This window comes from Carassius gibelio, chromosome A17, assembly GCF_023724105.1.
Source record: "Carassius gibelio isolate Cgi1373 ecotype wild population from Czech Republic chromosome A17, carGib1.2-hapl.c, whole genome shotgun sequence".
Classification (NCBI taxonomy): domain Eukaryota; kingdom Metazoa; phylum Chordata; class Actinopteri; order Cypriniformes; family Cyprinidae; genus Carassius; species Carassius gibelio.
The window spans coordinates 17,467,313-17,495,046 of NC_068387.1; the positions used below are offsets into that span (position 1 = coordinate 17,467,313).

The window sequence follows — 27,734 nt, forward strand, 5'->3', positions numbered from 1 at the left end:
AAAAAATTAGGATTTTAAGTAAAGATCAAGTTCCAAGTTGTTAATTTCCTACCATAATTATATCAAAACATCATTATTGATTAGTAATATGCAGCTTCATTTGCACAACTTGACTCAATTGGGGATTTTCTCAGATTTTTTTTTTTTGCACCCTCAGATTCTGGATATTCAAACTGTTGTTTCTCGGCCAAATATCCTTACATACCTTACATCATTGGAAAGCTTATTTATTTAGCTTTTATATGCTGTAAAAATCTAAATTTCAAAATATTGACACTTAAGACTGGTTTTGTGTTTCAGGGTCACAGATTAACAAATAGAGTCTGCTTCTACTCACTGCATTAAAGTCACAAGCTTTTTGCTATTCTTGTCATCTTTAAAATTTTCAGGGATGATTAACCCACAGTGCAGGTTTTGCGGTACAAAGGGTTAATTACTTTAATTTAATGACTCAAGCACTGACCAATGAGTGCCACTGAGAAAAAAACTATAAAACAACAACCAATTTGGATATTAAATATGGCCCTGAGATGCTCTGCATAGTAATTCATTTTGAAGTTTATTGCAATTTTTAATTGAATCTCAGAAGAATGTGTGGCATGTGTGAGGGTTTTCAGCTCAAAGAATGTGTTCTTGTTAAGATGCAGAAAGAATCTCATCAGTGGCTTCTCAGCAGTCTGTCGGGATCACAGCAGCAACATCTCCCTCTGCTGGTGGAGGTGATGTGACGGATTTAGGTTTCTTCGGGAGTTATCTGCCTTATTTTGCACCATGGAAGTTATTTTCCTTGAACGTGCTAGACTTTTTAATTTATTAAATGCTGTAGGCAAATGATGAGATGAATAAAAAAGTTCCTTAAACAGTAAAACTATACATTTCAAGAATCCTTGAAACATACACAAATATTTTGAAACCAAAGATTTATGAATTTCAGGTTCATTGGCGGGGATAAATTCAGTTGTTTCTGAATGAATAAGTGAAAGAACACTTTTTAGGGGTAAAATGCTTCCTGTAAAAAATGCCTCTTTGGAAGCATGAAAAGTACATATTCTTGTTGTACCATGGACTGCAGCACCAAAAGCACTATTTTTGGTCAAACCAGAAATATTATGATCTGTTATCAATTGAAAAGTTGTGGTAAAACAACAGCTGGATTCATGTGGAGCGTAAGATGAGTGAAGTGCTCCCAGCACCTGTCAACAGACACATCACTTGCACACAAGTCGCAATCCAGCCACTCTGCCTTTTTCATTTGAATGACATTCAGACGGTTTTCTCCTCTCTCGCGTAATGCCAAAGTCCTTGTGTCTGTTATTTTTCCCCTAACGACTGATGATATGTGAGATCATCTTCTTCAACGAGCGTCTGATGACACTACACGAGTCCTTGATGAGGAACGCCGTTTCTTCAACACCCAGTCCCGGTTTATATCTGCTGAGCAGTTCTGCAATCAGCGTGCACAGTGGCCATCCAGCCTCACTGATGGTGATTACAGAGCAGGCATGATGCACCCCGTGTCGACCTTGCGGGCTGCTAATGATGGGGGAGAATCTAATTGTGAATCATACGGAGGCCAAGACACTCGGGACAACTGCAGGCCCATCAAACGGGATCTGAATGCATGGACTTCAGATTTCTTCAACCATCCTATGTAAATGAACAAATGATCACCCTGTGAATGTGGTCTCCATGACAACACACCACTTATGGGCACTTCACTTGGAATTGTGAGACAGTGATGTGTGGAGTCAGCTTAGGTGCTTCAGGCCATCACCTAGTCAAGATAAAGTAGTGATTTATTGTTATGTGTGGGACAGGCAACGCTCAGCTCGCCCCTTCCACCCCAGAGTGCATTCAGCACCTCTGGCAGATATTGTTGCATGCCTCCTCTGACCTCCTCTGACCTGATGTGATTTGGGATTCTTCAAGCAGATGTTTGATATAAAGAGAGGGCTAAATTATTACTCAAAGTCTTATTTTTGATTTACGGATGAAAAATACTCTTACATGTTGTTTCAAACCCATGTGCACTGGAATTTCTAAACCTAAAGAATCTTTACATTTCTTTTTCTGAAGAGCAGTTTAGTTATTCTGTGACCATGTCTGTCATGCTGCTGAAAGGACAAGGACACACACACACACACACACACACACACAAAAACATCTTTTGTATGATATATTCCAGGTCTTTTGAAGGAATATGATCGCCTTTTGTGAAAAGCACTCTGAAATTTACTGTTATTTAGTTTTTTACTGAAAAGTCCCTGTGTAGCGTAAACATTTTATCCAAGTTTGCTTTAGGATGCAGTAATTCTAAACGGAAGGTTGGCATCACCTGAAAGTAAACATTCCATTTTGAATATGCCAAAAGGATATTGAAGGAAGAAGGGGAAGATTTTCAGGAAATAATCTATACTTGGTCTGTCTATCACACAAAGCTTTTATATGATTCAAATAAACTGAATACAGGTTGACCTATTCCATTATATTATGTAGCTTTGTAAATTTAAGTAATATATCACCTTAACCTTGAATACCTGCCAATTTGACATTCCCTTTTTGTGTAAATATATTGCATTTTCAGCTTTACGCAAAATAAATATCTAAAACGACACATTTACAGAATAGATATGAAATGTTCTACATTCTCCTGAACAGCCATCATTCTCACTCTGCACTAGTTCATTCATCTCCTTGAACTTCTGTGATTTGTTCTGGTCGTCTTTCTGACTCAGAGGTAAACAAGGTCCTTTATCACTTCTGGGATTAAAATAAATAAATAAATAAAAGAAAAACCTTTTAAAAAAAGTTTCAATGGTTAAAATTCTTTACTTTCCACAAACTAACAGAGGTGACTTCATTTCTTGTCACACTAGGGGACTGAAGATTTTATGATTAAAGAAAAAACAGCAGCAAAGTCTAACAGCTTCAAGTGATCAACAAGGAAAAACCTCAGTGCTGATATGCTGTGAGTGTGTCTTCTATCTGTTATTTTCCAAATAATGATTTGTAACACTTCATAACCCTCTTTAAGGAGATATTAACACATCTAATCACAGGTATGTACATATATCCACATATTAATATGAAAGTATATTTAGTTTAATGGGATTTCAGCTATTTCATCTGTTTAGCATTAGCTTATATAATGTTAATATTCTGTGAAGTTCACTTCGCAGGGCACTTACAGTCAAATAGAACAAACATCTGAAGTGATAAGAGATACATACAAAAAGTGCAGATTGGTGGAACGTAAAGACTGGAATTGAGTAGGCTACCACTGCCTTAGCAGAAGCTTTCAAATTAAATGAAAGTAAAATGATTGAATCATTTTAGCTCACATAAGAATTCATGTATTTGAATAGCCATACGATAAGCAACATAATGTACAATCATCTGGTGATTATTTTAAAATTAAAAGTGGTCACCCTGTCTTGTTTATTTCTCAATAATCTGTTTGTTGTGAACAGGCATCATTTTGCAAACAGTATTATTCAGATAAGTGCACAGTTAAATATGAAGTGTGTGTTTTTTAGGTGAGAGATTTGAAGAGAATAATGGCCTTAGGCCTAATAAGTGACAAATTTAGGTAGCTTAGTTTAACGGTTGATAGAACTCAACTGTCATCAGCCTCTTGAATGTAAGATCGATACTGGGAGGAATTACTGACTGGCTCAGTTGAAAGAATTGATTTGCTTCCAGACACTTGCCTCTGACACCACATTTTCTAGAAGACAAATTGTTTTAATAATCACCATAAACATAAAGTTATGAAAACATAAACAATAAGTTCTGAAACAGAACTTCTGCGACAGAATAGATATGAAACCATTCTTTTTCAGAAGAGCAAAGCTACATCTTCTTCAGTCTTCTGTGATGCTTATGGGAAATATTTATTTACAAATTTTCAAATCAGAGAACCAAAGTAGTCACATGCACTTTTCAATTTTAAGATTTGAGGTCTTGGTGTCTTGCTTTAATATACAGAATTTCATGTACACACTAGATTAATACACAAACTGGCCAGGAGTGAAATGCAGAAAAGTAGCAGATGTCAAACGGAACATTTTAAAATGCAAATGAAGCGATTCTAAACATAACTTCCCAGAGTGGTGTTCGACTTTTGCACAGCACTGTAAATTAAACCCACATTAACCCCAAAGTCTGATGAGGTTAAGAATGTTTGTCTGCAGATTTCTCTATGCCACACCTGAAGAAACTCGACTGATGACTAATTAAAGTGCAAAGAGAGCGAGAGTGCTGCTAAAAAAAAAGTCAAATGGTGATAATCACACACCCCCATACACACACACAGAAACACATGCATAAACACACATGTCTGAATTTTTTACGCCAGCAACGGTTCTTTGGGAACCATGCTGACGTTGTCATGGCTACACAGCTAATTAGTGAATAAAGCTGTAGGTGCTTAGTGTTGCTTGCTGGAGAGTACCAATACACACTTAGAAGGTTGTATGGTTACCATTTATTATGTGGGCAGGTTGACTAACCATGCTAACACTCATCATCCAAAACAATCATGCTTTTTGTGAAATGGTCGTTGTGCAATATCGATCATTTGTGGATATAAGAGGGCAGCTAGATTGACTTGTTGATAGAGCCACCTTTTAGCTTGTTGTGACTGAGTGATTGAGATATTTGTTCTCTCAGACAGCCACATAATGATGTGTCTCAATAGAGAGAGGGTCATCAGGGTTCTTGAAATGACCTAGAATTAACACAGAGTGACATGCCTCTGGTTCTAGTGCGTGTGTGTCCCAAGGATAATGTGAGAAAAGTCTCAGCATGACACACTGCAATATCAAGTTTAGTTTCAGGACAAAAAGCTTTGTTTTTCAGTGCAAAACCTGTTTTGCAGGCACCATCATGATCACACACAGGGTTTAGAATATTAACAACGCAGATCCTGTGCCATGATTATAATTATTATTTCAATGGCAATGTAATATACTATAGACTACGATTTCAAATGTAAGAAATTAGAAATTATAGAGAGTTTCTCCTTACAAACAGAGAATGAAAGGAACAACCTTGAGTGGATTTTTTATTATTCACTTGGGAAATATTGCTCAGACTGAGCTTTAAACACCCTTTAAGTGAAAAAAAAAGCTTTAGTCCTTCTATAAGAAATATAAAAGGATAGAGGAGAATAATACTCGGGATAACACTTAAAAAAACTGATTTTGTATTATACACAATACGGTTCAAGCCTATTTATTATGCAATGAAACCTTACCATATCTCATCACTCGACAGATATTTCTTTGTTTTTGTTTTTTAACCAGCCTACTGCTTTTACTTCCTTTCCACTTCATGATAATAATAACATTAAAAATAGCAATGAAGCGGTTGTCAGTGCTGTTTTTGATTAGACGGGATTCCGCACATTTAATTGCAGCCTGAAGTGACTTTCAAGTCTGGCTTTTGTCATGTTTCTTGAGAGTTTGGACCTTGAACTGTCAGATTGATCTGATCACATGGCAGGTTGATTAAATGTGGAAAATGATTAAATGCCATTGTAATCAAACAAACTGTAGATCTGGTTTTGCTGTAACACTAACAGCAGTGTAATAAGTTAAAACTACATGTGGAATACATTCACTTTTCGGTAACACTTTACAATAAGTGGTCACTTGTTAATATTAGTTATATCATGAGAACACACAGAAGATTTCAGCATGTTAATGCATTTAAAAAAAAAAAAAAAAAAAAAAAAAAAGTTCCCTGGTGCATATGCTACATGCATGCTCTTACTGGATTATTTTTATAAGAAGACTTTGTGACATAAAGCTTTGGAAATAATGTGACAGGTATTATAATAAAGCCATTTGAATTGAACTAAATGGTACAAAGGTGGGGGCAGAATTAAGACAGGAGAAATGAGAGAGAGAGGGGTAGCAGTGACAGATAAAAAGAGACAAATTTTCCTCTAAAGGTCGATTTACACACTAACGAGAAGACGTAGTCCGCTGGGTGATTGCAGTTTTGATGAGGCTCTTGAGGAGAGCAGTCCCAAAGGACTGAAAGCCTCTGGCTATCTGAAGCCTAGCTCCACAACCTTCTTTATCCATTTAACACATGTTTGTAACTTAACCCTATGAACCTGGCCTGAATTGCCATCTTGAATTTAACAGAATTTTAAGACATTTAAGATGTATTAAAATGCTTTTGTAATTGATTTTAAAACATAAAACTTGCCTTTATTTCACAAGCATAAATATTTGTATCTGTTACTCCTTTTTATGAATTGTTAATGTTAAAATGTTATGTAGAAACATCTAAATTGATCTAAAATGATTTTATTCTATTCAGAAATATTATTTAACGTATATTTTAAACAAATATGATAAATATTATAAATATAACAAATATTTTTGCTGTATTATAATATATGAAATAAACAGTGTTAATCTCATAAAATAATTCTGGGATAGCTCTGCGTAAGATTGCACTGCCATCTGTTCATCTCTGTACAATGCAGTTTGCTATTTTATTCTCAGACATTTATGTATTTTCCATTTTTAGAACAAAACATTTGCTACACTGAATGAGATTTCTTGTTTTAAAGGCACTTGTTGCTCTGATAATGCAGTTTTTATGTGATGCAGCAGCAATATCATGCTGTTTCCTGAAGCACATTGATCCTAGGCAGACATTCTGCACATCACAACCCTTCAAAACTACAGATATGATGTTTGTATCCTCAACAAACACTGCTGAATTCATAGAAGATGGTGCACCAATCAGAAATGTGTCTCAGGAAAGGAATTTGATAAAAAAATTCCTTGAGACAATAACATGAGAATTACTTTGCTCAGTCTTACATAAGCTCTCTGGGAAAAGGTGGTTTGAGGTTTCCTGGTTTGTTTATTTGTTTGTGCACAATGCATTTTGAGTTAAATGAACGGCAGGGTTGTGTGTCTTTACCATTGGGAAAAGAGTGAGTTGATCAGTACATTCATTCGTCACAGCCTGGAGAAGGTACAGTATACGCCGCTTTGTTTTTGAATTATTATTACAATATAAATGAGGATTAATTCAATGTCTTTTTCATACTCACTTGAGGAAATGATCTCTCTGACTCACTCTTTTAATGATCTGCTGCAGATGTTGTGTGTGGTGGTCTCTTGCAGAGAAACTGACTGAAATGGTGAATGATATTGAATTTAAAATCATCCTCTTCTATTTGCAGCATAAACACAGTGGGTGGTTATTTGTGCCCAGAGCCGATCCTCCCTACACGCAAAATATGCAAGCTCCAAAACACCAGGGGGCCCCCTTGCTCTCAAAGATGATTTAATTTTAGCTTTGTTTTTTCAATTTGGCCAGCAGTTATGAAAACGTGAATGTTCGTTTCTTTTATTGCAGTGCGATGTGGCCCTGTCTGCGTAAAAATCAGTCAAATCATGTAATGTGAATGTCATACAGTCTTGCTCGAGACTAAAAAAACAGGGGCCCACAAAAAGGGCCAGAAGAAGTCTAGGATTGGCACTATTTGTGGCACTCATCTTTCTTACATAAAGTCACATTCAGTATTAATCACAAAAGTTAAATACTCGTCCACAGCGTGTTCAGTTCTTTGAAGAGTTCAGGTCAATAAGTCATGACTTAGGCTGTGGGAATGTGTCAGAGATTGTTTCAGCATTACTTCACTGGCTGCATAAATACATTATTTATATTTTTATTGGTCAGGTATTTTTAAAGGGATGTTGTTTTAGTGACCCAGGATTTCCCCTTTACAACCCCAAGACTCCCTCTGGATGCAACACTTCACCTTTTATTTTTATATATATCCTTTAAGCTCATTCAAATATTGATTTGTGACATACATTTTTCTCAGGAATTGATAAAAAGCTGTTTGAAATGTACTGACTTTACATAAGAATAAGAATCCTTAATGAGTGTGGCCATCATCATTTGGCAGATTTCTTCTCTTTTCAGAAGAGTCTCTCACATGACATTGCTAGTGCAGAATCTGGCTCTTTCTTGATTTAAAACCACATATTCTTTTTCAATGTGTGGTTTGGGACTACAGCTGTAGAATTGAATCACATTGCCACCATATATATATATTTTTGTGACATTTTTCAACAAACTTTCTTAGCTATGTAAATGTGAGCATTCCATACAGACATCTACTGTTTTTATATACAGGTTATAAGTACTTTAACCTAACCCTCACTTTTCATTTAATTTCAAAAAAAAATTTGTACAAATGAGTGCATCTCCTAAAAAACACTTCTATCAACTGTTTTGTTTATGCTATTTAATTGAATTTGTTTGGTCATCAAATGATAAATGTGTTATGTAACTAATAAATTCTTATCAAATCAACTAAAGACAATTTCAATTTGGTTTCTGAAGGAGAAAATATCTTTTAAATCAAAGATATCTTGTGATATAATTCAAGAATAGTCCAGAAGAGTCACAGCATGATAAAGTTAGCAAATAGAAAAACAATAATCATGAAGCAGCAAATGCTGAGTAATTCACTTGTGCTGCAATGCATCCTTAGGAGCTTTTTAAAAATTTGCAACATTCAATATGAAATTGTTTTTTTTTCATTTTCAGGCAGCTCTGTTAGGCTTGGGAGTAAATGGTTGGTCTGATATATTTAGATGAAGATTCTTTGTAATTCAAAACTGGATAAAATGTAATTTTCTTTTATGTACAGTGCTACTCATGTTACTACACACAGCTGTGTGTTCTGACCAGTGGGTAGGGTTACTGGGTTTTTAGGGGTCTGTGTTGGTCAGGCTAGATTGAGGTTGCAGTGCGACTCAAAGTCTTTGTTCTGAGAAGATGAAACACTTCCTGAGCCAGGTGAAGCTCAGAGCAGCATCTTTTTATCAATATTTTTTTCTCTCTCTATTCAATTGGTTTTGAAGAGCTTTTGAATACTCTCACAAGGCTGAAGAATTTCTGAGTGAAAGTAGGATGACAGTGAAAAGCAAAGAAACAGAAATTGCTTCATCTCTACAAAGGTTCACTCTCTCACTCCGACATATAAAAAATAAGTTGCTGGAAAATTGCTTAAAATTAGGGTCATAGGTATTATCATGAGTCTGATAGCTTCCTTTAGTTCTCTGTATCATGTGAGTGGCCATGTACAATCTTTTCAGTCTGTAATGAAAAACTTAAGTCATGTTGTATTATTTTTTTGAGCCAAGGAATTAAAGAAACAGCACATCATCTTAAGATATTTAATTTTTCTTACTAATTTGCCAATGTCTATAATAAAACATCTTATTGACCATTTGGATAAGAGACAGACAGTGCCCAAAATAAATATTCATAATAGATTTTATGATTTATTGATATGTTGATGTTGTTTGTTCACTTTTTAAATGCAATTTCCAATGTGCCTACACAGTACACGTAATGATCATATTCTTGTTGTTTCCTTGTTTGTTCAAGGATGCTGTGCTGCAGTATTATAGTCATGAACAGACCAGCAAACAATATAAACTTAATATCTCCATACAATTATTATACAACATGATCAGTTTTACACAACAGGCTCTAAGGATGAGATTTCAGCTGTCACCATCTCAATGCCCAAATTCCTGTTTGTGGTACTCTGCATTTTACCATGAGAGATCCTTTGCCTATTCATGTTGTAATGCAATCTGGTTATGAAGTAGGTTAGAAACAGGGAGGAGATGAGACATAAATCATTCTGCCCATGGAAGGAATGACCTGGTTGCCTGTTTAACAATTACATTCAACCAGTATAAAATATGTTATTACATACCTCAGAATATATCACCTCTATGAAGAAAAATGAGAAAATTATATTTATCTGTAACCTTAACCTGGATTTGTCAACTCTGAAAAGTATTTCACAAATGTTAAATATATGAATCTAATATCTAATGATTTGTGTGTGCTCTTTAACCCTAGAGTGCATACAGAGGATTAGTCACTGAAATAATGTTTCTTGTGGTTTCTAATGCTTGAAATGAGTTGTGTAGTTAAATAAGAATAAAGCAGGTGGACTGGAGAATAAATGAAAAGCAGACAAGAAGTGTCTAATGTGGATCTCAATTCAATGGGCTCCTATTAAAAGCATCCCAGGTGGCACATGAGAGAATGCCAATAGTGTGCAGAGCTGTAAGGAAGGTTGGCTACTTTGAGAAATCGAGAGTAGTATAGAATTTTTTTGCGCAACAAGCCGTGGACAGAAAGGTGCAAAGATAATGTGCTTATCCCGTCTGCAAGGATTATAGCTACATCATCTGCAAATTTCTCATATTAAAACACATATAATATAAACGCTGAACATAATATACAAATACTCATACTGAATTCAATATTTTACTGTACTTGTACATGGCATGTGAACAAATGTTCAAACAAATGAATAAACGCTTATAATGACTATAAAAATAGAATGCATTTTGTTTTAAGAAAACCTCTGAGGTCAATAAGCGTCATGTGGCTCACTTTTTGCACTCATTTCAGTTTTGAGGTAATTATTCCTCCAGCGTCGAGGAATGAACAAATTCGCTTTCAAAATCTTTAGTGTGCTTAATGTGACTTTCAGATTGATAATTTGTAGGGCTTTTTAGCGCAAATCTCGTTTTACATTTGTAAAACAAAACAACAACATAAAAACAAGTATGTTTTGCCGATGTAACGATTAATACTGTAGTCGCTTGAGCGGAGTTCTGGTGCTATACTTACCACCTTTTTTTGTGGGAGGCAAAAATGCTTTACTTTTTGGTTGTTTGATTTCCTTTATGATAATGCAGAATAAAACCTGTTCCGCATACTTTGTAATACTACTAATAAATATCACTAATAATTAGTTTTAGCTTCATGTGAGGAGGCCTTGGATAAGAAAAAAAAACACAAAAAAACGAAATCATTCATTAATAATTTGGCCTGGGATCCCCTCGCACTCCATGAGTCCGGTGGAGGTGAATGGTGTGATAGTGTCCAGGGAAATCTCCCCGTCGCACTCAAACTGTCCTATGTTGGGTAAGAGCAAGTTTTTGTGGTTGCGGGACACGTTCGAGGTAACCGAATCCTTATCAAACGAAAGACGGGGCTCTTTTCTAGGGTTCGGGATCTGGACAGCCAGCGGTTGAGCTTCCTTCTGAAGCGTCGTGTCGTGTTGATACGACACCAGCTCGTTACTGAAATTCACCGCCTCCACTGTGGTGCTGGGGAAAATTTTGTTGCAACCCAAAATCGAGGAGAACGCTTTCCTGAAGTCCGCGTTAAACGCATAAATAACGGGATTGAGGGAGGAATTGGCCCAGCCGAACCACACGAAGATGGTGAAGGTAGTGTCACTCACGCACTGGCAGAAGGGCACCATGCAGTTGAGCACGAAAAAGGGCAGCCAGCAGAACACAAAGACCCCCATAATGATCGAGAGTGTTTTTAAAACTTTGGTCTCTTTCTTGAAAGTGGTTTTCAGCGAGTTCTCGTTGGAGCAGTCGTTGGACTGGTGATGGTTTTGCGCGTGCTCCGCTGCCCTTTCCAAAGAGGAGATCCTGCGGATCTGTGTTTGCGCAATACGGAATATCCTCGTGTACGTGGCGATCATGATGATCACGGGTATGTAGAAACTTATCAGCGAAGACGAGATGGCATACGTCCGGTTCAGATTGGCTTTGCAGTTGTCGCTGTAGTCGGTGCCGTTACCAGCCCCTGCGCCCTGGTCACCTTCCTCAGCCATGTGCCAATTGAGCTGGACCGGGATAAAAGAGATGAGGATGGACAGCGTCCAAGCCACTCCGATCATCATGAAAGCCACCCGGTGGGTCATCTTGCGCTCGTAGCGGAACGGGCTCGCTATGGCCCAGTAGCGGTCCACGCTGATGATGCACAGGTTGAGGATGGACGCGGTGGAGCACATGATGTCAAAGGCGATCCAGATGGCGCAAAACCGGCCGAAGAGCCAAGTGCCCGCCACCGCGGATATCGCCTCCCATGGCATCACCAGGACGGCTACGAAGAGATCAGAAACGGCCAGAGAAATTACGAAAAAGTTGGTCACTTTGGAGCGGAGGTGCCTGAATTTGACCACGGCGGCACACACGAGCGTATTCCCTAGCAGCGTGGAGACGATGAGAAGGAAGAGCACGAAACCCAGCAGAGCGCGCACGCTGTTCTGTCCGTCTCCATCCTCTTCCTCTTGCGCACCGTGCGCGCGGTCCTGCGTGTGGTTTGTACCGTTTTCCATCTCTAAAAACATATCCGGGAAGTATTGCATCTGACCAAATCGCTTCATAATGGACATTTACCTTCTTTTAGGATACGCTTTATGAGTGACAGGTCCGATATCCTGCTCTATCCCATGTTGGCAAGTTGGGGAAACTGCGTCCGTTCCCGGTGCTGAGCGCGTGGAATGACCCACATTCATGCGCTGGTGTGACTCGCTCGAGAAGTTCTCGCTTTGTGATTGGTTTATGTCCACACTGCTGAGTCAACATGCTTTCCCTCCGAATGAATATATTCCTATATAATATATAATTACCTGAAATCTCATTTCCACAGGTCTGCAGAAATTACACACAGAAAGCTCTGTCTATAATAACATTTTACAAACGATAAGTCAACACAGACATTTTGACAAATGGTGACAAATGACAGTGCAAACAGATATCGCAACAACATATATGAAGCCTACTATTTACACATTTAATAAATATATAATAATTTATATTTAAGTTGCAAAGTTCTGCATGCTGTTGAATCCAATTTACCACAGAAGGATTCAGTAATATTAAGAATTCAACATTTTTAATGAAATTAATATTTTTTTTACATATAACTTATAGTGCAACATGATTGACATTATAGTGCAATTATAGGTCTTGTTTAAATAAGTTTAATAGTCTGAAAAGCTGCACTATTATTTCATAGGGGAACAGTGTTTGTGAATGGCAGCTGCATACGTGTCAAGGTGCATTTTCTTCTGGTTTTGGTTTTAGGTTTCCCAGTCTATTCGGAACTCCTCTTTATTCAACAGTCAAACGTGTTATGGATACTGCATTTCAAAAAATTTAGGTTTTTTTTATTTTTAAAGTATATGTGGATACTAGGAACTTCAGATTAGTGAAATTTCAAACATACATAAAGCGTTTAACAGTTGTAAAATCGTATAGCTACTGCAGATGTATAGCTTTTAAATTGATACACTTATTCTTGTTGCAGATCCCTTAACCTATAAGGCTTGAGTAGCCTAATGCCGCCCTCTAGTGGTTATTTTGACTTTTGATAGATAGATAGATAGATAGATAGATAGATAGATAGATAGATAGATAGATAGATAGATAGATAGATAGATAGATAGATAGATAGATAGATAGATAGATAGATAGATATATTATCTATGAGATTTATTTTTGTCACGGTTTGATATATATACAATTCAGACCAAAAGTTTGGAAACATTACTATTTTAAATGTTTTTGAAAGAAGTTTCTTCTACTCATCAAGCCTGCATTTAGTCCTATTTGATCAAAAATACATTAAAAAAACTGTAATATTGTGAAATCTTATTACAACTTAAAATAATCGTTTTCTATTTGAATATACTTTAAAAAAAATAATTTATTCCTGTGATGCAAAGCTGAATTTTCAGCATCATTACTCCAGCCTTCAGTGTCACATGTAACATCCAGTCTATCACATGATCCTTTAGAAATCATTCTAATATTCTGATTTATTATGAGTGTTGGAAATTAGTATATTTGATGAATAAAAGGTTAAAAAGAACTGCATTTATTCTAATAATATATTTTATTTACTATCACTTTTTATCAATTTAACACATCCTTGCTGAATAAAAGTATTGATTTTATTTAAAGAAAGAAAGAAAAAAAATTACTGACCCCAAATTACTGTCCAGTAGTGTAAATTGTTATTACAAAATTAAAAACATAGCTTCTTTTTTTTTTATTTTTTTATTCATCAAAGTATCCTAAAAAAGTGTCACATGTTCTGAAAAAATATTAAGCAGCAGAACTGTTTCCAACTTTGATAATGAATCATCATATTAGATTTCTAAAGGATCATGTTATAATGATCCTAAAAATTCAGCTTTGCATCAAAGAAAATTTTTTCTGTATTTTTATCAAATAAATCCAGGCTTGATGAGCAGAAGAAACTTCTTTCAAAAACATTAAAAATAGTAATGTTTCCAAACTTTTGGTCTGTACTGTATATATATATATATATATATATATATATATATATATATATATATATATATATATATATATATATATATATATATATATATATATATATATTTACGTTTACATCAAACCATGACAAAAATAAAAATTACTGACTTCCATAGTAGGGAAAAAATACTATGGAACTCAATGGCAACCACCAACTGTTTGATTACCAGCAATCTTTAAAATATCTTCTTTAATCCTCAAAATAAGAAAGCAACTTGAGGGTGAGGAAATGATGACAGAATTTTTATTTTTGGGTGAACTATCCCTCTAAATAATATAAAACTCCAGTTTCGGTTCACGAAAAAAAATTGGTGCTGCTTTGTGAATGTAGAGTCTCCTGCAGTTGCTCCAGCTGTCCGGTGGATGTCGCGCTAACTCCTGAAAATCCCATTTCCAGTCTTTTGCTTGGAAGAGAAACGCAGACACCTCATTCAAAATGGCCTCTAATAGCGACTGCGCTGGACGTGGATCAAAATGTACATAAACAACACCGAGCCGTTGCTTTACTCTTCATTCTTAACGCTACAAGCTTCGGAGGCGCGATGTCATGAATGTGCTGGACTGGCAGAATCGGCGGGGTACATAAGATGAGCGCTTGTTTTGCGGACAGCCCAGTCGAACCGGGGCGCTGCCGCTGCAGCAGGGCTTCATCTGCCTTTCTGAGCCACCGACATGGAAAGAGTGGATGATGCTGTTGATGAGCCGGGACTCGCACCGTCCTTCGATGTCAACGACAACCGGGAGGAGTGCAAACCACGCGTTTGCGGTTCAGACCCCGAAAGAGCACGGGAGGGTTCTGTTTACAGTTCGGCACATGCGACTCCGGGCGGTGCTGGACTACCCTCTCTCCCCCCGGTGGAGGTGGGGTACAGGGCCGGAGTATTTAACGGGTTTCCCGGAAAGCTGGAGGTTGATATGGTGTGTGTGAATGGAGAAGGAGGCGAGGGGGGTCGGGTTACAGGGACTTCCGAAGCTGAGAGCTGGAATAAATCTGACAGAAACTATTTAAATTCACAACCGAGGTCTGCAGTGTCATTTATGGGTATAAACTCGCCAGATATGAAGATGCCTAATGGAGATGTTATCCATGAACACATGGATCTTGATCAAACTCATTTGAGGTGTTTGGATTATGCAGAAGGATTCAACAGGAAGGGCACTGCTTTAGACCAAGGTGTGAAAGTGGGTAATGGGGGGTTGTTGATTGTGAACAGTTATGACACCCTGTCTCAAGTCCCCTTTAGAGCAGTGGGTGGCCTTTCTTCTCCAGAAAGCTGTGTCTTTGTTCATCAAAGTGACAGTGTCCTCTCTACGGGGAGGTCATGTGAAAGGATCAGTCGTGCCAGTGCTGAGAGCTCAGAGGAGGCCCAGCCCTGTGACCCGGATCCCACGGACACCCTGTCAGACCTCAGTGCCAAGCTGTCCTTTTCTCCCCTGGCAGAAAACACCAGCGATTACACAGAGACCGACCCAAGCCCAGAGGAGGATTTCAGCGACACAGGCCCTCCTCCCCTCAGGCCCCAGAACCTCCGGACTAACTCTGGTCACACAGTCTCCCTCAGCTGTGATGCCACTCCTCTGAGCCCCGGGGATGATGGGTATTTTGGAGCAGAGGGCGGTGTGGATGAATGTCCCAGTTCTGAGATAGCATTCGAGGGCGGTCGGCGGCAGAGCGCTCCAGACCGGGTCGCTGCGGACCCTGATGCCTCATATGACCAGACGCTTGGCACTAAGAGGCACGGCATTGCTGAGTTCTTGACCAGGTAGAAAAAGTTGTGTACAAGTCTCTTGAATTGCAGTGAACCTCATTTAAAAATTTCAACCCTCTATGCACAACTTGGCAACATAATCGCCATTGGCTAAGACATTTTTTTTTTAGTTTGCTTGCCAGACATATACACACGCTTACCGTATTTTCAGGACTATAAGTCGCACTTTTTTTCAATGTTTTGGCTGGTCCTGCGACTTATAGTCAGGTACGACTTATTTATCAAAATTAACTTTACATGATCCAAGAGAAATTAACTAAGAGACATGAACCAAGAGAAAACATTACCTTCTCCAGCCACGAGAGGGCGCTCTATGCTGCTCAGTGCTCCTGTAGTCTACACTGAAGACATAGAGCGCCCTCTCGCGGCTGTAGACTGTAATGTTTTCTCTTGTTTCTTGCTTGTAAATAAATGCGACTTATAGTCCAGTGCGACTTACATATGTTTTTTTCCTCATCATGACGTCATTTTGGACTGATGCGACTTATACTCAGGTGCGACTTATAGTCCGAAAAATACGGTATATATATTTATGATTCCACCAAATCAGTTTATCTTTGTAAAATGGCACAGCTTCTTAAATCTTAGCTTCTTAATCAGTCAATCAAGCATTATATTATGATAAGTAAGCACTATTTAGTGATAGAACTCCAGTGATTAGACCAAAAACTTGGTAACCATGTATGAAAGCATATTTGTCATTTTAACTGAACTTGGGACTGGTGGTAATGCTTAAGATATTGTTGATCATTAAAAATAATAGTAATACGTAATTGTACATTTTTTATGAAAAGATCATGCCACTACTAATTCTACTACTAATAATACAGTCCATTAAGGAATGATGAGCTGCTGGGTTCATGAATAATATCACGTTGTTAGTGCTCGCTTGAACTGATTTGCCTGAATCAAAACAGGGACGGTAATATTATCATTATTTATATAATAAGAAACCAGCATATCTTCTGCTTTTTCTTAAAAGCTGGATAATCCTAAATGAACTTTCCTGTTATTTTGACCGGAAAATACAGCAAAGAATATGGTTTACACATAGCACGTCAATTCTGCATGGTATGTAACACCAGTGTTGCCAAGTCTGCGGTTTTTCCCACAGAATTGGGCTACTTTATAGTCTCAGCCTCAGTTGTCATTCCCACGGACCGTTGGCTGAACGTCTGAAGCATAGGGGACACAGTACTTCCGGGGGGTGAACAAAGGCCTCCTGTAGTGAATTGATGTGCTTTTGTAAGTAAAATATCTATATTCAAAACATAATAATCACTTAAATCTAGATTGCGCTCACGGTTGTAAACAAAGTAGTTCTGGGGGAATGACGTATGAGGTCTGCTTTTTTCAACCCCCGGAGCCGTGTGAGACACTTTTTTTTCATGGATGGGTGCTTTTAAAATCTTTTGGACTGAAGCAATGCAACACCCGCTGACTGCAATGATAGAGCTTGAAACATCAAAGATAAATTTTAATATAACTCCAACTGGATTGATTTGAAATATGAAAGTCATGTACGCCTAGGATGCCTCGGGGGTGAGTAGAACACAGCCCAATTTGAATTTTTGGGTGAACTAACCCTGTAAGTTAAATTGACAAAGTACCGATCACCACATCAGACTTGTTCCTTAATTTTTTTTTCTCCAAATATTATCTACATTTCTTAATTGAAGAGCTGAGCTGCCTGTGAAGAAGCTCTTTATCGTTTAAGAGCAAAAAGTCAAAGTCAAGTACAATTTAAAATAACGTTTTGTCATCTCAGTCTTACATGGAGAAAAAATTCGGCTTCAGAAGCAAACCGAATGATATCAGACAGACTGCATATCTGATTTGTTTCCGTTACGTTTGGGTTTAAGTCAATTTATTGCACCAGTAATGCAATACCAGAGTTCAGAGGCAGTTTGGTCTCTACAAAGACCTACATAGACTTATAGCCTAGAAAAACACACACACACACACACACACACAGAGAGGAATTTTAATGTCAGCTTTTATGAGTTTGGCTTCGTGGTGTTCTGCTGCTGAGACTTTGTTTCTGCTCACTCAGTAGCTTCAGTTCCTTTTTTTTTTTTTTTTTTTTTACAGGAAAAAGCTTCTCTTTTCCAGCTCTACCATACAACATAACAAATCTTCCTTTGTGACACTTTCTTTTTGTCCGTCTCCCTCACTATTGTGTGTGCATCCTCTCCATCTCTCTCAGCACAGTATTGACCTGCCTCACTGGTTTTATTGTGTAATTAAGACAGCTTTATATTGATTGTCCCATCAGAAAGCATGTTCAGAGATTTAATGAACTTCTCTCTGTTCTCCACAGCAGGGTCTGCTCATTATCTGTGTGTTTGAGTAAAGTGCACCTGTGACTGGTGCTGCTGTATCACCACGAGCACTATGAAATCCCTGTGTTAAGCGCATTAAATCCTTAGACCTGAGCTGTCCTAGATCTTAATTCCCTATGGTCATAGTCTGAACTTAAGTTTAATGCTTGTCATATTTTAGCCTCTTATTTCACAGGCTATGAGGACTTAATTAACTCTTTGGGAATCTCTCTCTTTTATTCGTATAAGATGATGTGGCATGTGTTTTTGAATAGTCTCTCTTTTGGTCTCTCTTCCTGTCTTGTCTGTTTTCAAAGGAGTTTGTTTTCCTGGAAGCCCAAAGAGTCAAAGGGCGCAGCATCACACAGTGTTCCAGGATGGAGGCTGTTTGGGAAAATTCCACTGCGGGACAACCCTCTGAAGAACTCTAGGACCGTACAACAGGTAAGGTTTAAAGGAATGACATTTTCTAAATTTAGAATTATTTTTATTTACTCATGCTTCGAACCCGTCTGATCAGCTTTTCTGTGGAACATAAAGTATATAAGCCTTTTTCAAAATGTATCACTCCGTATTGGATATTTTTTATTGTTCATGCTTATTTACATCATAACATGATTTTGTGTTGCCTATATCAACATTTTAGAAGTAGAGTAAAATAGAGTAAAAGCCATTAGGGTTAAAATATTAGTACAATTTAAAACAACTGTTTCTGTTTTAATCTATTTGAAAGAAAATACATTTATTACTCAAATAGCAAAACTGAATTTTCAGCAGGCATTACTTCAGTTTTCAGTGACAAGAGATCCTCCAGAAATCTTAATAATATACTCAAAAACATTTTTTCTTGTTACAAATGTTGAAAATAGTTTAATATTTAGCTTTTACTTAATATTATTGTGGAAACCATTGTATATTTGTTGTTCAAAAGAACAGAAATTTTTTTAAATACAAATTTTGTAACATTATGAATGTCTTTACTGTCACTTAACTGTGTTGATCGTTATTTTGCATTCTCATTATTTTGTATTCTAATTAAACGTATTATTTATTTATAAAATCGTATTGACCCTAATCCTAAATATATTTACCATACACACACAACACACACACATAAACATATATATGTACGGTTGTGTACGGTATATATATAAATTATTACAGTTTTCCCTATTTGGGTGAATATTTCCTTAAAGAGTGTATAACCCAAGAGACAGTAGCACTGTTTCCATGACCAGAAACACTGAAGTTCATACCCTTATTTGTGCGGAGAAAATATAGCAGACCAGTATCTACTGTAGAGGGTTAGGGAGAGAGCGAGAAAGCAAGAGAGAAAGAGAAAGAGGAGGAAGAAAAACCAAGAGAGGACAGAGTCTGTGAAATAAATAAGGATTGAAATTACTGCTGGAAACTCCGCGTAATTTTGTGTGTCAGCCAGGAGAGAGAATTTGTGTGGGGCTAGCTGGGACATTATGTGTGTGTGTGTGTGTGCAGCTGTCATTCAGTATGTGATGACTGAGCCGGTGTTGTTTTCAGCTCTGGATTTGCGCTTCGTTCGCCCTCCACACTCTGCAGGTGTCTCTCTGTATTCCAGAGAGAGACCTCCGATGAACTCGTGCTTCAGATCCTCCTCTTCTTCAAGGATTGTTGTTTTTTAACTTAAGTGTATTAAAAATACATATAACATCTAAACACAGTTAACAGAATTCTTACTGACTGTGTCTGTGGATTTATGTCCTTTAACCTTCTAACATCATCTAATGTCTTTCAACAGCATGGTTACATTAAGTTTCTAATGCTTCACGTAAAATGTGCAACGTTGCTTTTTTTTTTTTTTTTTTTTTTTGCAAAGAATGACTAACAGACCTAAATAATACGTTTGTGGCTTTGTCCAGTATGTATACACATAAATTGAACCACAGCCTTGGTGTTTTTAGCCATAACTATGTGAATGTAAATGTTTGCTTTCCCTGGTTGTCCTGTATTTGAGTCGAGCTGTTTGTGGTTCAGTTATGATATGGGTTAACATTAAGGTCATTGCCTTTGGCTCTTTTACTCTTAGCATGTGGGAATCTCATGACCAAAGTCTACCTCCTCCGGATATGTGTGGCAGCTGAGAAATTGTAGACACAGACCTGCTGTAATCTCATAATGACTATTGTGACTATAGTGACTTTTTAATAATTATTTTTTTTTACAATTTTTAAGGAGTATGAGTCAGGACCACCCCCTCACCTTCAGCCAATGAGACGCAAGAATCTGGAGTTTGAGCCTTTGTCCACAACTGCTCTTATTCTGGAAGACAGACCTCCGTAAGTGTGAAACACAAACTACAGGTCCCATAATGCACTGCTTCGTGTGCTGTAAGCTTCCATTTAATCAAATATTTACCCAAATTCCCTGGGCACTGCTGGTGAAACACAAGCCGTCATGCCAAATGTGTGCATATAAACCTGAAGAGCAGGTTTTGTGACCAATATTCTCATAATTGTATCAGAACATTATGTGCTTTGCGTAGTTGTTAATTGAAAATTGGCTGTTTGTTTAGTTATTGTTGGACCCGGAGGTGTAGCCAGGTAGATTTAAAACCTGAATGAGATGGTTGTAATGTAAAAATTGAACACCCCAAAACAAGTTACTGGAGTTGTACCAATGAAAACATTGACAGATCTTTTCTTGAAATCTTGAACGTGTTTCAGAAAGTTCTCGATATATATAACAGATGGTCAGTTTTTATGTGTAAAGCAGAGATTGTCCCTAGTTTCCCGTTTTTAGCTTCATGCAGCAGATTTGGTTTTGTTATTCAATTTACAACAAATGTAAAATTCTATAAAAATTTTTAAATAAAATTTCTATATTTCTTTTTTAAATTTTTTTTATCAAATAAGAGCAGCCTTGGGCAGCATCAGAGACTTCTTAGTGCATATTTGGGTGAAGGTTTTTTTGTGTTTATGTAGATTCAAAGACTTCTTGTATTTTTAGGAACCTGCCAGCTAAATCAGAAGAGGAATCTCAGAAACACCGGCAGGAATACAGTGAGATGGTTGCAGGGGCCAAGAGAAGGGGTGAGTAACGTGTCTCTTTTTGCAGACATTTATTAGTGTATTTGCAATTATAATGACATTTGACACTTGATCAGGGCCATACACCCCTGTATTTAACCCCCTCACACAGCTGCCCCTCTCACACAAACACAAATTGTTGTCGCATTAATGTTGCTGCTTATGCGCGCACACAAAATCTTGGTCTTCTTTTGCTTAGAGATGAAAGAAGCACAGAAGAAAAAACGTCAAATGAAGGAGCGATACCGACAGGAGGAGAACATCGCCAATGCCATGGTGATCTGGAACATGGAGGTCCTGCCTAATTGGGAAAGCATGTAAGTGTCCCATCCATATATATCCATATAAGTGGATTTATTCATGCCTTTTAATGTAATGATGTGCTCTGTTGCTATGACAAAGGCGTAACACACGGCGTGTACGAGACCTCTGGTGGCAGGGCGTCCCGCCCAGCGTCCGCGGGAAGGTCTGGAGCCTCGCCATCGGAAATGAGCTCAACATCACCCCAGGTAACTGTGGTGACTGGTTTGGTTTGTCTTGATCATCTGTGGCCCTCTGGCCGTGTGTAACATCAGTCTGACACAAACAAACACAGATGAAGTCCAGCTGGAAGTGTGTTGACAGGGAAGTAGCTGTTGCATTTGTCACAGCAGTTGTGCTTGTGTCTTTTTGTCTGTGTGTGTTTTAGAGCTGTATGAGATCTTCCTGTCCAGAGCCAAAGAGAAGTGGAGGAGCTTCAGTGAGACTAGTTCAGTCAATGAAAACGAAGGTCTGTTTGTTCTTTTTGTGCTTTCCACTGACTTGTCTGCAAACTAATCTACATCACAGAATGAAGTAATCAAATAATCCTTTCTTTGAAAGTGAAAGTGAATCCTGATTGAGGTGAATAAGAGTGTGTTTACATTGCCAGTGTGTGTGTTAGTGTCAGGTGCATGGTTTCCATTAAAAGCTGCCTGAATTGCATCACATGATATCAATAAACCAGACAATATCATTTCTTATCTACTCTGACATGGGACTGGATGATACCAAGAATATTTACAACATATCCATTAGGGCTGCTCGATTAAGACACAGATCATAATCACAATTATTTTGGTCAATATTGTAATCACGATTATTTAACACAATTATGAGGGGGCCATATGACCAAAACTTTATATGAGTGATTTATTTAAATAAAGTGATGCATATCAAATATGTATTTTCTGTAAATATGGTTGCTATGACATCTACACCGTAGAGACCAGCGGAATTTCAAACAAACAAACAAAAATTCAACATAATTATTGAAAATTACAGAAAATAATTAAACTGTCAATAATAAAAAAGCAAAGGACAAATACAATAGACTAAAAAGATAAAAATAAAACAAACTGTGCTTTAATGTTTATTTTATGCAAGTATCAAGCAGTTTACAGCCTACTACAGAAATTAATAATCAAATAACTTTTTTTGTTTCTTAAAGCTACAAAAGTCTTTCAGTAAAGAGCAGTGTGTGATTTATAAATTCATAAAAAAGCACACAGTCGCAGCAGGAAAATAGCCCGCTGTTACATTAAGAGCCACACAGATCCAAATTACCGTAACACACGTATTTTCATTCTCAACTCTTTACGTTAATTTATTACATGACCGACGAAAGTATACATGAATAATCACGAAGCGCACCATTTTGACACATTTTTGCGTGTATTTGACGATTTAGGCGCGCACCTTGAGCTAAACGATGACTTTAAATGTCTGTGTTCCATCTTTAAGCACATATCTCTTCCCGAGGAGCAGTGAAAGTTCTCTTTCACGCTTTTAAAAACATGAATAAATATACTTTTATAAATAAAGCATGTCCCATTATGCAAATGTCATGTAACATGTTTTACTGATTTGAACAGGAAATTGGGCTTTTATCGAGGAAAGAAAGCGCAGCGCTGCAAAAAAGGGGTGGAATGGGGTGCAATAATCGTTTTATCTTGATAATTGTATTTTCATGATCGTTGGAGGCCAAAATCGAAATCGAACCATTTTTTGCAATTAATTGCACAGCCCTAATATCCATGATAATTCTATTCTAAACAAAGTGAATACTGTAAAGAAATATGCTCTTTATGAGCCATTATAGATGTTTTGCATACTGCCTTGTCTCATGATTTGCAAGTATCAAGTACGAGAGCATTAAAACAAAGTTGTTTTAATAACATCTCTGATTTAATAATTTAGTAGCAGAGTTGGTGAGAATTTCTTTAAACCAGTTTATACCGTTCACCACCAGTTTAAAAAACCAGTCAGAACTCTAATTCAGCGGTTCATTTACATCATCATGAATTCTGAAGGATTGTGTGACACTGAAGAACACTATGATAATTAATTACAATTTAAACGATATTAAAATATAAAAAGATATTTTAAATTGTAAAAATATTTCACTGTGTTCGTTTTTTTTATTTTATTATTTTATTGTATCAAACAAATGCAGGCTAGTAGAGATAAGATACTTTTTAGAGAATAAGATTTTCTTTTTCTAGCTCTGTCAACCAGCTATAGCCTGACTGATGACTTCATCTGGTTTTAATTGATTAGAATGTGGAGGTTCACTGGCAGACAGAGAGTCGAGTCTGGATTTAATCAAGCTGGATATTTCCAGAACTTTCCCCTCTCTCTACATATTCCAGAAGGTAATAACAAGTGTTTTGGGGCGGAAATTATATAATAATATTGACTGTTTTTATATTGTTTCCATCATGACCAATTTTTCCCCTTTCTCTTTCTATCAGGGTGGACCATATCATGATATATTGCACAGTTTGTTGGGGGCGTACACTTGTTACAGACCTGATGTCGGCTATGTAAGTACCATCGTGGATGACATGAATGAATCATCCCGGTTCAGGGATGTCCTTCATTGAGTGTTTGACATGTATGTGGCATGTTTCAGGTTCAGGGGATGTCCTTTATTGCTGCTGTTCTAATTCTGAATTTGGAGGAAGCCGATGCCTTCATTGCCTTTGCCAACCTTCTTAACAAACCATGCCAGATGGCCTTCTTCAGAGTGGACCATGACCTGGTACACACATCAAATATATTTGTAGTAGACCTGCTACAGCACCTACATTAGCTCTTAAAATAGAGGGAGTGTTGTGTCTGCATTTGCAATCAGTATTTATTCCAACCATCTGTTGACCCACTTAAAGAGATTTAATTTGCCAGAGGAACTCGGAGTAAAAAAAACTCTGAACCAAGAACTCCCAAAAGTCACAATCTGCTGACAAACATTCCTTTCATCTTACACACTCGACGTTGTGCTTTCGATAATGCTCGAGTTCTACTCTATACTGAAGTCATACTTTTGTTTTTCTCCCAAGATGCTGAAGTATTTTGCAGCATTTGAGGTGTTTTTTGAGGAGAACCTTCCCAAACTATTCCAGCACTTTCAGAACAACAGCTTGACGCCTGATTTTTACCTCATAGACTGGTAAATCTGCTCTTAAAATCTCTCTTCCTGCTGTTTGTTCGTTCGTTCCTCTACTCTCTGTATTTCTTCTCCTTGTTTGTATTGAAATCAGAGAGGAGAGATTCAGAAGTAGTTTTCCTCCAGTAGCTCTTTATTGCCCCCTAGCGCTGCTTTTATGCTCTCCTGTGAGGGGAAATTCATTCATTTTTCTCTTAAATAAAGGAAGCTTTAGCCAAGTTTAGTGTGGCTGAATCTAATTAATAGTGTTGGGAAACAAGAATCGGATCCGTTTCATAATTTAAATTCTGCAAACAGTGCAGTCTAATTCCCAAATGAATGACTTTGATGTCACCTGATTCTTTATAAAGCATTCTAATATGCTGTATACTATCCTTCTGAATTTGTCAAACCGTTTTGATACGTAATATTTTTATGGAAACGGTAATAATTTTTTTTTTTTTCAGTAAAAGTTTAGTTAAGGCTAGTTACTGGATTACATGTTTTCTGCCTATAAAAAGACTGTCTATCTTATTAATAGATATTTTCATATTGTTTTTCTTCAATACTGTGAAATGAATTCTTATTGGAACCCTTTAATAATTGTTAAATCCCTTACGGTTTCCATCTGCAAAAAACAGAGCATCTGAGTATTTGTATCACTTCAAGCAGAATTCTCTCTTCCCACTTTTATCTGTCCTGCTCTCAGGATCTTCACTCTGTACAGCAAGTCGCTACCGCTGGATGTGGCATGTCGTGTTTGGGATGTGTTTTGCCGAGATGGAGAGGAGGCGTTATTCCGAACAGGACTGGGAATTCTGAGGCTGTACCAGGATGTTCTACTGCAGATGGATTTCATCCACAGTGCACAGTTCCTTTCCCGGCTGCCTGAAAACACTCCTGCACACACACTCTTCTCCTGCATCGCAAACACACAGATGATCAGTAACAACCGCCGGTGGAACCAGGTGAGATGAAATCAAATGATAAATGCATGTTAAAATGTATCAAAGCTAGATTTAATATGATCTTTGTACAACAAAAAGAAAATCCCTGTTTTAATAAAAATTAAAGACATAAAAGTCTAAAGTTACAGACACTTCAATGGGCTTCTTCTCTCTTTTCTTTCTTTTTTTTTTTTCATCCTGCAGGTCTTTTCTGCTCTGATTAAAGATGGACTCAAAGAAACTGACAAAAGCAGCAGCAGCAGCAGCAACAGTCCTGCCTTAAGAAGCTAACAGCTGACTCTCTCCCAGAGGAAGTGATGATGTTTCTTAGACTCTGAAGAGATGCCGGTCATCACTCTACACTTTGACCTCGGCAGTGTGACCCCAACGTCTCAGGCTCAGCCCCGATGTGCTGAATGTCCCGTTTGAAGCATCTCCTTAATGGACCTGTGTCCTGTTGAAGGGACATTTCTTCACTTGCACTCGCAAGCCTGTTTATGTGTGTGTTTGTGTAAGAATGAGCCTGAGAATAAGAGATATGTGAGTCAGGAGACTGTATAATGTGCCAACTTTGTCAATGTTACTTTTGTAATGTTGTGACTAGAAGCATTTACACACACAAACATAGAGGTCAATGCTACATTATTTGAACACTCCTTTGGTTGCTGTGAACCAGAGGTAGGCCCTCTGTTATATGCACACACACACACTCAATATAAACCTGCAGTAGCCTTTCATTAGCACATACCAAATCTGACGTTAATGTGTTTTTTTCACCATGTCTCCATTTATCTGAATTAACTGTTTGCTAACATATTTGCCACTGACAGAAAGCATAGAGCCATTCAACTCTGCGACCATCCTCCGTATGTCCCCAAAACACACAGACGTAGAGCCAAAGTTAATAGAAGAGCATAGAACAATCTCAATAAACAGGTGCTGTAAGATATTATATTAGCACTCCAGATTTTGACAAAATTTGACAAAATAATGGGCTATATTAATTTAAATAAAAGGTTTGAACACACTTGCATAACACATGTACACATATTAACCAACCAGCAGCAAACAAGAGTTCAGCTTTTAGTTTTTGCACGTTCTACTACACTCCAAATGAATGAAACTTTATATTTCCCGATTTTTTTTTTTTCAGTTATTTAATGTCTGTTTTAATTATTATTATTTAAGGATTATTTCTCTTGGTTTTTTTCCCTTTTTTTAATCTTCGTCACTGTTGTACCGTTTTCTTATGGAAAAGTTTGTGTACATTCCTGGTGTGAGGGCTCTAATGTAGATGTGGAAAAATCCCAGTATTGGAGACCTGCTGTCTTCCTGTTTTTTTTTTTTTTCCATCTTGTAAAATTGAATGTTGCTTAGAAGTTTATTAGAAGGTACAAACCAGACATGGGGCCAGCATGCCTTTGAAGAGTGCCAATTGCAGATTATTGGAAAATGTATAATAAAATTTGCTGCTTGATGAGAGCTTTATGGTCCACTGTGCCCCAAGTCATTGTTTTTAAACATTAAACATAACGAAATACTGCTTAATAAGGCAAATTCTCTATTTACTCTACATAATTAGGGTTTGTTCACACAGAATTCCACTGCACTGCTTTCACATTGTTTTTCATTGTAAATTTGTACTAGACAGATGATTTGCATCTTTTGCTTTTAACGAATGAGACCACATTTTCAAAGTGTTAAAAAAAAAATTTGTCATTTGTGCATGCACTTAGGCCACCCAAGATGCAGATGAGTTTGTTTCCTCACTGGAACAGCTTTACATTACTTGTTCACCAATGGATACTCTGCAGTGATGGATTCCATCAAAATGAGTCAAAACAGCTGATTAAAACACAATAATCCACAAGTCATTAAGACCATTAACAAGCTGTGTGTTAAGAAGCAAATCCATTAAGGTCTTCACAAGAGGTTGATTGATGGACTAGAGACATGTGGATACTT

General features: G+C 37.4%; 2 protein-coding genes across 2 annotated transcripts; one reads left to right on the forward strand and one right to left on the reverse strand.

Moving 5' to 3' along the window:
- Positions 1 to 10,599: 10,599 nt before the first annotated feature.
- On the reverse strand, positions 10,600 to 12,350 carry LOC127933530 (D(1)-like dopamine receptor). Its single transcript, XM_052530569.1, has one exon. The coding sequence runs from the start codon at positions 12,272 to 12,274 to the stop codon at positions 10,889 to 10,891; it is 1,386 nt and encodes a 461-aa protein (XP_052386529.1). The 5' UTR covers positions 12,275 to 12,350; the 3' UTR covers positions 10,600 to 10,888.
- A 2,275-nt stretch (positions 12,351 to 14,625) lies between these two features.
- Positions 14,626 to 27,251, forward strand: LOC127933230 (TBC1 domain family member 12). Its single transcript, XM_052530048.1, has 13 exons — positions 14,626 to 15,988; positions 18,633 to 18,759; positions 20,524 to 20,627; positions 21,298 to 21,380; positions 21,577 to 21,694; positions 21,780 to 21,886; positions 22,066 to 22,146; positions 23,955 to 24,049; positions 24,149 to 24,220; positions 24,310 to 24,438; positions 24,737 to 24,846; positions 25,532 to 25,790; positions 25,974 to 27,251. The coding sequence occupies exons 1-13, from the start codon at positions 14,898 to 14,900 to the stop codon at positions 26,058 to 26,060; spliced, it is 2,463 nt and encodes an 820-aa protein (XP_052386008.1). The 5' UTR covers positions 14,626 to 14,897; the 3' UTR covers positions 26,061 to 27,251.
- The last annotated feature ends 483 nt before the right edge of the window (positions 27,252 to 27,734 follow it).